This window comes from Sinocyclocheilus rhinocerous, unplaced genomic scaffold (genome assembly GCF_001515625.1).
Source record: "Sinocyclocheilus rhinocerous isolate Xijiao unplaced genomic scaffold, SAMN03320098_v1.1 scaffold1296, whole genome shotgun sequence".
Classification (NCBI taxonomy): domain Eukaryota; kingdom Metazoa; phylum Chordata; class Actinopteri; order Cypriniformes; family Cyprinidae; genus Sinocyclocheilus; species Sinocyclocheilus rhinocerous.
In genome coordinates, this window is record NW_015659405.1 from 761,713 (window position 1) to 772,447 (window position 10,735).

Here is a 10,735-nt window from a genome sequence, read left to right on the forward strand (position 1 = left end):
TGTGTGTGTGTGTGTGTGTATATATATATATATATATATATAAGTCTGGCGAGTAAACAAAAAAAATTTACTAGCCATTGGCGATTCAATTGCCAAGGTGTTCATAGAGGGCTGTAATCTGAACTGAAAAACTACAAACTAATAAAATAACCACACACTGAATTTTTTATTGAAAGTAGCACAATTTTTCAGTGTTGTAGTATAACCAGCAGGAGAGCACTGATGTGTGAACTGAATTTGGTGACACTACAGTGTGATACAGTGAAGTTATTGAATATTTTTGTAGTCAATGCTTTTTGGGTTTTGCACTTTGCAGACAGTCCCTTCGGACTTGTCTCTCAAATGCCTGTGCACAGAGATCAATTTATTTTGTCCAGTGAAATTTGGTGCATCCCTATTTAATTGTGCGTGCTAATTTCTGTTAAAAGTAGATTATAGTAATTTTCAAAATGAATAATAATTTTTTCATGCAGTACATTAAACGTAGGGTAGCAATAGCAAGCTAGCTTTGAAAGCACAATATCCCACCCTCCATGCAAATCACTCTCCAAAGCCACACCTCCTCCAAAACACATGAACGTGCAAAGACAGACCAGAGGCTAACCAGTGACGCAATAAAAGACGGCATTGGTGGAGGATTGAATGCAATGCTGTCAGATTAACTTTACATTGGAAAAAACAGCATGAACATTCTGCTAAACATCTCCTTGCATTTCATAGAAGAAACAAGTCATACAGGTTTGAAAACACGAGGATGAGTAAATGCATTTTTCTGTGATCTCCTTAAAATTCAATAATTTCCAAAAACAACAAAATTCCCAATAACAATGTTCTCGGTAAACAGATGTTTCCGCTGGTTGAGCCTCATATATTCTCAAAGCCAAAAGTACCTGCTGGGGAATAACCTACTTCCAATGATCCAGCAAAACTACATTGGCTTTAAGTGAAACTGACAATGGCCATGACACCTGCATACGTTTAATCTGAAATTCCCTTTGAGATGAGTGTAAAGGTGAAGAGAGGTAAGAATGTGAGGAAACACATTGATTTCACATCCATTTTTGCCTTTCAGCACCGAGTGCTTTTCTCTAAGATGCCCTGACCTGGATTGAAATGGACAGCTCTCTAGAAAAATTTAAAAAAGCACTCACTTCAGTTCTCAGCAGTGCTGAGGAGACATATGAAGGATCAGGACAGAGGATCACAAAGATCAGCATATAAACGCTTCACACCAGGAATTGAAATTGACTGTTTACTCTGAGGACTATGTGAAAGAAAAGAAATGAAGATTTGACAGAAAATGACTTGACACTATTTTTATCTAATCACTGCCAAACAGGAGTCCAGTTAAAATTACCTAATCTTGTCCGTCTAACGCAGTGAAGATAATACAGGGTGCATTACCGCTTATGAAACCTCAACAGGCTGCTTCATGCGCTATCGGCCAATTAAACGTCTCATAAACATCTTCACAACGGTGACAAAAACTCTATTACAAAGGTCTCATCAGACCTGCTTTCAGGATAAATGCCATTGATAAGGAAATGTCGGTGTCTAAAGTGCTTACCGTGCTGCAGAGAGACACCTGAAAAATATTGCCGTCACTACCTCCGCAGAACAGGAAATACTCGCAGGGGTCAAAGGTCACTGACATGATGCCGACATCGAAGAGAACGGACAGGAGCATCTCCCCAGATGAAATTTCCCAGACCTGTGACACATGAGGGGAGAGAAACACATCTGGTCAATGAAAATTAAGGATGTCCAAGATGATGAAAACAACAATAATAATCTAGTAATCAACTAAAGTTTTGATTAAATGTATCTTAAAATAGTCAAGCATAATCATGTGAATCGTGAATACAAATGAATTGTTCCTGTTCCAACTTCCAGCTTAATGGTAACACTTTTGCCAAAAAGTCTGATGGTCTCTCATTGGTTCAGTGGTAATGCAGTGTTATCGTCTCAGAGAAAGTGCTGCAGTGGACATTTAGACAGCTCAGAAGCTCAGCTTTGGAAAGCTCAAGTTCTCTGCAGTGAGTTTGCTGAGCCAACAACACGAACTTTTAGTCCAAGTGAAAGGTCTATTCTTGCAGAGCTTGTAGGGAGAGAACCACCATTATTCTCAAATTTACAGCTGCTTTTTAAAAGATCTTCAAATCAATGGAAATATAAAGTTGAAGTGGCAGTTTTTTTTTTTTTACTTTGTGAGCTTGTGCAATGAGAATTTAACTGAGGAGCTCTGCTGCCCTTCCCTGCATGAGTCCAGCATGATTGATGGCCCATCATAAAGAAGACAAACTGACCATAAAATAATTTTGGCTGAAAAGGATCAATGCCCATGACCCTGTCATAAAATGTCAAGAGTGAAAGGAAACTGCCCATTATTACATAGCCACTTTTACTGAATTAGAAAAACATGCAGAACAGAACCTATATCATTTAATCTTTTAATAATTTATGCACATTTTTAGGAAAAACATGGCGCTATCTAGAAAGCAGAATGGCTGATATCCTGATAATACAAAAAAAAGTATAGTATAAATTTATGTTAACAATAACAACAACAACAACATTACAATAATAACAAATGAAACCTTTGAAATGAAATTTTAAATTATATTGAAATATACTAAATAATTTTATTAAATTAATTAAACTTTCATAAATATGATTACAAATATAGATTTATACTAACATATTTATAATTATTAGAATTAAGAATTTAATTATGTAATAACAGGAAATAATAATTCATGAATTTAAACAAATTTAAACTAAGTTTACACAAAACTTAAAACTCAAAACTCACAAATAAAAAAATAAAATAAAATAAGAAATTAACAAGGCAGTGTTGTCACTGATAACAAACTAAACCCCTTTATTTTCGGGAACTGAAGCAGAACTGCAATAAATATATAAATAGATGATAAACTTTGGCAACTTAATGGCAACTATAAGTACTCAAATTAATAAAATTAACAATAATTTTTAATAACAATAACTTTAATAACAATAAAGAATATATATATATATATATATATATATATATATATACAGGTACGTTCACCCAAAAATGAAAATTCTGTCATCATTTACTCACCTTCAATTTGTTCCAAACCTGTATGAGTGTTTTTCTTCTGTTGAACACAAAAGAAAATATTTTGAAAAATGTGCGTAACCATTTTTTTTTTCTATACTATGGAGGTCAATGGCTACCAGCAAAAGTTTGGTTACCAACATTCTTCGAAATATCTTCTATTGTGTTCAACAGAAGAAACAAACAAATTTTTATTTTTGGAGAAACTATCCCTTTAATCTGCCTACTGGAATAGTTATCATCATCCAATGCTGATTTTCTAAATGCTCAAATATGAACCAATGAATGTGCCAAACCAGTTCATCAGTCTATAACTCGTATCAGTCATAATTGAAAAACTGTGTAAGTCCTCATGAGAAACCATAGGCATAAACGCTTCCTTCTAAACATGTAGAGCAAAGATCATGCAATGTTAAACAAAATTAATTGACTATTTAATAAATCAAAGGTCGTGTGGAGCATCTGTTTTGGGAGTTCCTGGCTGAACTCTGGTCTAGTTTGTCATTCCATGCAGACGTCAGACATTTTTAACCATCATTAAACACCCAAAAGTGATCGGTCTGCAGTTTGACACAGAGACATCTCTCCATCCCTCTTGCGCTAACAAGCCCATCTCTTTGTGCGCCGAGACCTCCCAGAATCCCTTCACGACAACAACAGACAGAATACTTCATCTACGATGACTGACAGGCTGTAAACCACTGTAGCCGATGCTATTGAGCTCAGATGACTAATGAACAACAGTGGGACGGATTAAACATCAAAATAATCAACCTGATCGATGGCTATCTGATGGCCACCACTTTGTCTAAAGGAGACAGAGCACGAATGGGAGGGAGTGACTAGAGCCAACAAATATCAGAAAAAACTTTTCTGTTTAGGGGAAGTTTGAGAAGAATCTTTGTAGTACATATTTCACCATTGATAAGCGATGTCTGTGCTTCTATACTGCCGTCCGAAAAGCACCAGTTTCCACTGGTTTAAAAGGAGTTTAATTAAAAAATCCCTAAGAAACACTTATAAACAAACAAAAAGCCAATTTACTGGTTGACACATTCAAAAATTGGCCTTTAAATTCTGTCAAGACTGCATTTTCAATGCCATTTCCTAAATTTTTCACATAGCTTATTCATTTCACATACCTTCAGGCTGTATTTATTTATATATATAAAATGCAATATACTGCATGACTCAACCCACTATCCATTATAATGAAGACGAACTCCATTCAAGGCCAGCAGAAATCAGTTTTCTGACCTCATATAAACCTATATGAAATTCATAAACAGACTCGGTTCAAACGAAGAAGGAAGCCAGGCCAGGAATCAGACGTTTGACTTAAAATCAAATCAACTTTGACACTGAACCTGATCAACAAGCCTCACCCCATCTCTTTCTTTCAGTAGACAGATATGTAGTGATTTCAGGTTGTTGTACAAAATCAACAAGAAAGAGCTGTATGTCCGTTCCTGCAGAAGGAGACATGGAAATAATAGCTGTTATAGTTTTGAAAAATCCACTACTTTATGTAGCATCATTTTCTAATTTTGTTTTCAATTTTAGTATGGTTAAAAACAAATATTTTTAATTTCTACTTTCAATTTTATATTTTTATTTTATTGTAATTTTTGTTAATGCTAAGAACTTTGATGGAGAGATTGGCACACTAAGAGCTAAGCATACAGTAGCCATGCTTCCATCACCCTGTTTTTATGTGCATTTTGAAGTATCGTATCAGAAAAGAGTGATGGAAACACCAAAGTTCGAGAAAAAAAATCCCTTCATTCGTAAAAAAAGTTTTTATGCTCGCTTGAGGTGTATTTTGAAAAAAGTTAATGCGAATAATGGGATATGGAAACACATTTACCAAATAAAATCCTCCATGCGCATCAAAAAAAGTCATGTGACTTTACGCGATGAGACGGGATAACTTGACTAACCAGCGGACCGATCTCATTGCACAGCATCTAAAATGTTGTTTTGGTCATTTTGAAATGCCTGAGCAAAGTCTGTCAAAGCATTTCTATATAATTTTACATGACTGCATTCCCGAACAGCAGCATCCGCCTCTGAAAGCAATGACCGCATTTATTGTTTCGTCTGCTCGCTCTGATGCGCAAGTCATTTATTATATATGAAAATTATTACATTCAGTGGCTTCTCCTACTTTTCTTATTGATATTTAGTGCCAGTTTATCAGGAAGTGATGATTTTGTCATCTTTGTCTCATTGGATGGAAAAACGGTGCTTCATTTGTAAATGTTTTATGCGATATTCCAATTTTGCGCATAAGTTAAATTAGCAACTTTGGATGGAAACATAGCTAATGACAGCTAAGTTGGTAACAAGACCACTTCAAGTGCAAATGAAACTATCCCAAAATCAAATGAAGGACTATTGCATTTGAACACTTTCCAAGGAGATTTTGGCTGCATTTCAATCTAATTTAAAAGGGATCTTCAGAACTCTTCGGTTCAGCTAACAGAAAGGTTTCCCTGTCGTTCACAGGCCAGTAAAGTGGCGGATGGGAACATTTAAGTCCTCTCAGCACCTTGCTGCCTCGTGTTGTCTTTGAAATGCTCATCAGTACTCAGGGAGCTGTCGCACACTTTTTTACAACACAGTCATTTTTAAAAGAACAATAAATTATTCATTCACAGTGTAGCACAGGTTCATAAGAATGACAAAAAAATGTTAGGATTTAGGCCAAACTATAGATATTGTGATGATAATCATTTTCATGTTATGGCTGACCAGCCAACATCGTCCATCCCTGCTGAAAAATGTGTCGGTAAGATTTTATGTCATAATGTATCTTATGCTCACCAAGTTTGCGTTTATTTGATCGAAAATACAGTAAAAACTGTGAAATTTTGAAATATTATTACCATTTGAAATAACCTGTGTTTGAATATATTTTAAAATATTATTTATTCCTGTGATGCAAAGCTGAATTTTCAGCATCATTACTCCAGTCTTCAGTGTCACATGATCCTTCAGAAATCATTCTAATATGCAGATTTGCTGCTCAAGAAACATTTATCATTATTATCAATGTTAAAAACAGTTGTACTGCTTCATATTTTGTGGAAACCGTGATTTTCACGATTCTTTGATGAATAGAAAGTTTCCCAAAAAAAAAACATTTATTTGAAATATAAATATTTTGTAGCATTATCAGTTTAAAGCACCCTTGCTGAATAAAAAATATTTATTTATTTAGCAAAACAGTAGATATAACAGTATTCTGTATGCCAAAAAAACTTTTTTGCATCAGTTGAATTCTATATTAATGCACCAAGTTGTTTGGCAACTGCTGGCAGTCTACAATTAGACTAATGAACTACACTACTTGGCAGAAGAAATGCTTATTCTAATTTATTATTTATAAATGTTGGGGGTATTACGCTCATTTTTGGATGCGCTCACATCCACATCCAGCTGTCAAGAATAAGACGACGCCTGAATAATACACACCAACGTCAAAATACTGCAGCCCACTGCTATCTTCCACAGCAGTGCCAAGCCGATAAAAATCAGCCTTAAACCAGCCATGACAATATCTACACGGGAAGCCCATGACACAAGCATCATTCAAAACAGCCGAGAGCAGAAAGCCAGTCGTTCATGACAGATCTTCAGAGCATGTAGCCTGTAGATCAGTCATGCCTGTGGCTTCTTTATAATGGGCTTGATTATTGGCGTAATCCTGTCAAAGCAATGTCAATGACAACAGGAATAAAGTCTCATCCAAAATCGTACCGGAATATCATTAGACGTGACGAGTAGATCAGCGGCGAGAGCTGACGTGTTACTTGGGCTTAAAAGATCCATGAAAGATCAAATAAGTCCTCCACTTCTTCACAGGGTATCAATATAAAGAACTGGAAATTATTCATCTCTGAGGTTCAATGATCACACAGGAAACACTCAAAGCGAGTCCACGGGGTGATCTCTGCATGACCTTGGCGGGACGCTCTGCTGCTGATGCTTCCTTTGATATTTTGATGCTTCTGGTTTGGAGTTTCTCTTCTTGGAGTTTGATCTAAAAAGTGCAGTTTATACTCTGGATTTGAAAATAAGAAGCATTTGGGAGGCTTCCATAAACCATAAATAACTAAAAAGGAAAGATTAATCAGTGATTGAGTAAAAATTGTACATAAGAAATTTAATAAATCAACTAAATATTTTATGTTACGTAAATACTACATAGGTGTTGTTACGTTATGTATCTTATTTAATGAAAAAGTTGTTTTTTACGCTGTCATTGTGCACGTGTTTTTTGTTGTTTCCCTTCTCCCTTTTCTCTTAAAGGGGTCATCGGATGCCCATTTTCCACAAGCTGACATGATTCTTTAAGTCTTAATGAAAAGTCTATAACATACTTTGGTTAAAATTTCTCAATGGTAGTGTAAAAACACCCTTTTTACCCTGTCAAAATCAGCTCTGTTTTCAGCACGCTGTTTTAGTCCATGTTGCTTTAAATGCTAATGAGCTCTGCTGACCCCGCCCCTCCCTTCTGTGGGATGACGAGCAAACTGTAAACAATTGTACAACACAGTCAGTTTTAAAACAATGTTGCACGGATTCATAATGGCAATTAAATTAAACAGACAAGGTAAATAGTAGGGGTGTAACAGTACACAAACCTGATGGTTCAGTACATACCTCGGATTTGACGTCATGGTTCGGTATGGTTTCGGTACAGCAGGGGGAAAAACAAAACATAAAATTGCTTTTCTTTTATTAAACAGTGGTTTACTGAACAAACTGCTCTTTCTTTAAATAAATTCAATTATAATAAAAATTTTCTTAGGGATAAAAATCTACCTCTGTTTATGCTCTAAACTATAGGGAGCCCTTTTACATTAATACAAGGTTACAATTAACAACAGAGCCCAATATTAAATTTAATTACCATTTATTTTTAAATATAATAATCAACACTCAACTTAATAATCGTATGCAAACATGTAAATTGCACGTAACGCAGTTTTTTTAATTAACTTCTAAACTATACAATTTCTATTTGTTGCTGAAATATATTCATTTATACAGTGGCTGTTATAACTTGTTTCATAACAGATTTATTTAAACACATTAAATAATTAAGACATGGTAAACAGGTAAAATATAATGCGTATATAGTCTAATATTTCGCAAAATGCTCTTTAGACTTAATTTCTCTAGCGAACTAACGAGCTCGACTAATGATGACTTGCCTGTCTGAAGTAAATTAAATGCTACGTGACATTTGTTTTAACGTCTTTCCATGGTTGAAACACTGATTGAGCGATTACATGAGGCATGAGATGTTCATTCATGTTTATTTCGCAGTAAACTAGTAGTAAATATATATATATATAATTTAATATAATTCTAAAAAAGATCATTCTATCTTTTTTAAATACAGAAAATTAAGACAGAAAAGACAAAATTAAGTAGTTTTTTTGTTTCAACTGAATTTATAAGTGACTTCATTATAATGTACACTATAAAAGGTGGATAAATATCGCTTTTGAAATCTGCTATACAAATCAGTATTCTCAATCCAATTTAAAGCATCCTTGCTGAAAAATCAATTTCTTAAAAAAAAAAACAGATAAAAGTCTTCTCTATGCCAAAAAATAATGCAAAAAAATTATTTTGGATCCCATGAACCTGTGACCGCACATCAGTTGAATTCTATATTAACGCACCAAGTTGTTTGGCAACTGCTGACAGTCTACAATTAGACTAATGAACTATACTACTTGGCAGAAGAAATGTTTATTATGATTTATTATTTATAAATGTTGCATTTTTGGATGCGCTCACATCTACATCCAGCTGTCTAGAATAAGATGCCGCCTCACGTCAAAATACTGCAACCCGCTGCTATCTTCCACAGCAGAGCCAAGCCGATAAACATCAGCCTTAAACCAGCCATGACAATATCTACACAGGAAGCCCATGACACAAGCATCATTCAAAATACCCGAGTGCAGAACGTGTCACCCAATTAAACAGCGTGAGCCGCATTCCCATGGACACCACAAACAAATTTTGAATCGCTGGCTCCTTCTGGGGGTTGATCGATTCGGGTATAGATTGGCCCTGAGACCCTGACGGCAGCCACAGCGTTCAAATGGCTTTGGACAGCATGAGGCGAGGCTGATTATACGAGACCTATGAGCATTTTTTGTCAGGACATTCATCCCAACAACAATCTTGGAAATGGTTCATGGTCCTGAGAAAAAGAGAGGTGAGTCACCCGGAGGTAAACGCCCCTTTATTATTAGCGCAGTCACCCACACCTCGTTCACCCATTTCTCCTCACTAGAGCTCTGTGATGACAGCAACCGGTCCTGCAAAAGCCCCATGGGGGATTGTGGGTAATGAGAGAGTGCACTCAGTGTGACATTGAACGCCTGTGTGCCGTGGCGCCGTGGGCACACCTCCAGCTTAAACAAAAACTAAGCAGCCAGTCGTTCATGACAGATCTTCAGAGCATGTAGCCTGTAGATCAGTCATGCCTGTGGCTTCTTTATAATGGGCTTGATTATTGGCGTAATCCTGTCAAAGCAATGTCAATGACAACAGGAATAAAGTCTCATCCAAAATCGTACCGGAATATCATTAGACGTGACGAGTAGATCAGCGGCGAGAGCTGAAGTGTTACTTGGGCTTAAAAGATCCATGAAAGATCAAATAAGTCCTCCACTTCTTCACAGGCTATCAATATAAAGAACTGGAAATTATTCATCTCTGAGGTTCAATGATCACACAGGAAACACTCAAAGCGAGTCCACGGGGTGATCTCTGGATGACCTTGGCGGGACGCTCTGCTGCAAATGTTTCCTTTGATATTTTGATGCTTCTGGTTTGGAGTTTCTCTTCTTGGAGTTTGATCTAAAAAGTGCAGTTTATACTCTGGATTTGAAAATAAGAAGCATTTGGGAGGCTTCCATAAACCATAAATAACTAAAAAGGAAAGATTAATCAGTGATTGAGTAACATAACATAAGAAATTTAATAAATCAACTAAATATTTTATATTACGTAAATACTACATAGAGTGTTGTTACGTTATGTATCTTATTTAATGAAAAAGTTGTTTTTTACGCTGTCATTGTGCACGTGTTTTTTGTTGTTTCCCTTCTCCCTTTTCTCTTAAAGGGGTCATCGGATGCCCATTTTCCACAAGCTGACATGATTCTTTAAGTCTTAATGAAAAGTCTATAACATACTTTGGTTAAAATTTCTCAATGGTAGTGTAAAAACACCCTTTTTACCCTGTCAAAATCAGCTCTGTTTTCAGCACGCTGTTTTAGTCCATGTTGCTTTAAATGCTAATGAGCTCTGCTGACCCCGCCCCTCCCTTCTGTGGGATGACGAGCAAACTGTAAACTTAAACGCATTTAGGTCGATCGGGGATCGGCGCATTCCCTTCAAAAACGAACGTAACGTTAATCCTCTGCGTCTTCAGCGGCTCAGATGTTGGGAGTAAATGACGACTGCTGTGTTCATTATTACATCCAACAACAAAACATCTCAAATTGCTTAATCGGAGACATTCTTGTCTTCCCCTGCACCGGAGTCGACACAATGGCGGACAGCTCACAGCTCACTCAGGGCGGGTCTAAGGTAAGACGG

General features: G+C 36.2%; 1 protein-coding gene across 1 annotated transcript in view; it reads right to left on the bottom strand.

Moving 5' to 3' along the window:
* Window positions 1-10,735, bottom strand: part of LOC107723838 (WD repeat-containing protein 18-like) — a 91,167-nt gene that overhangs the window by 66,261 nt on the left and 14,171 nt on the right. The window contains exons 5-6 of the mRNA XM_016532552.1: window positions 4,486-4,569; window positions 1,568-1,711 (exon numbers count right to left, since the gene is read on the bottom strand). Of these exons, the coding sequence (XP_016388038.1) occupies window positions 1,568-1,711; window positions 4,486-4,569 (228 nt within the window). The remainder of the gene's footprint in view (window positions 1-1,567; window positions 1,712-4,485; window positions 4,570-10,735) is intronic.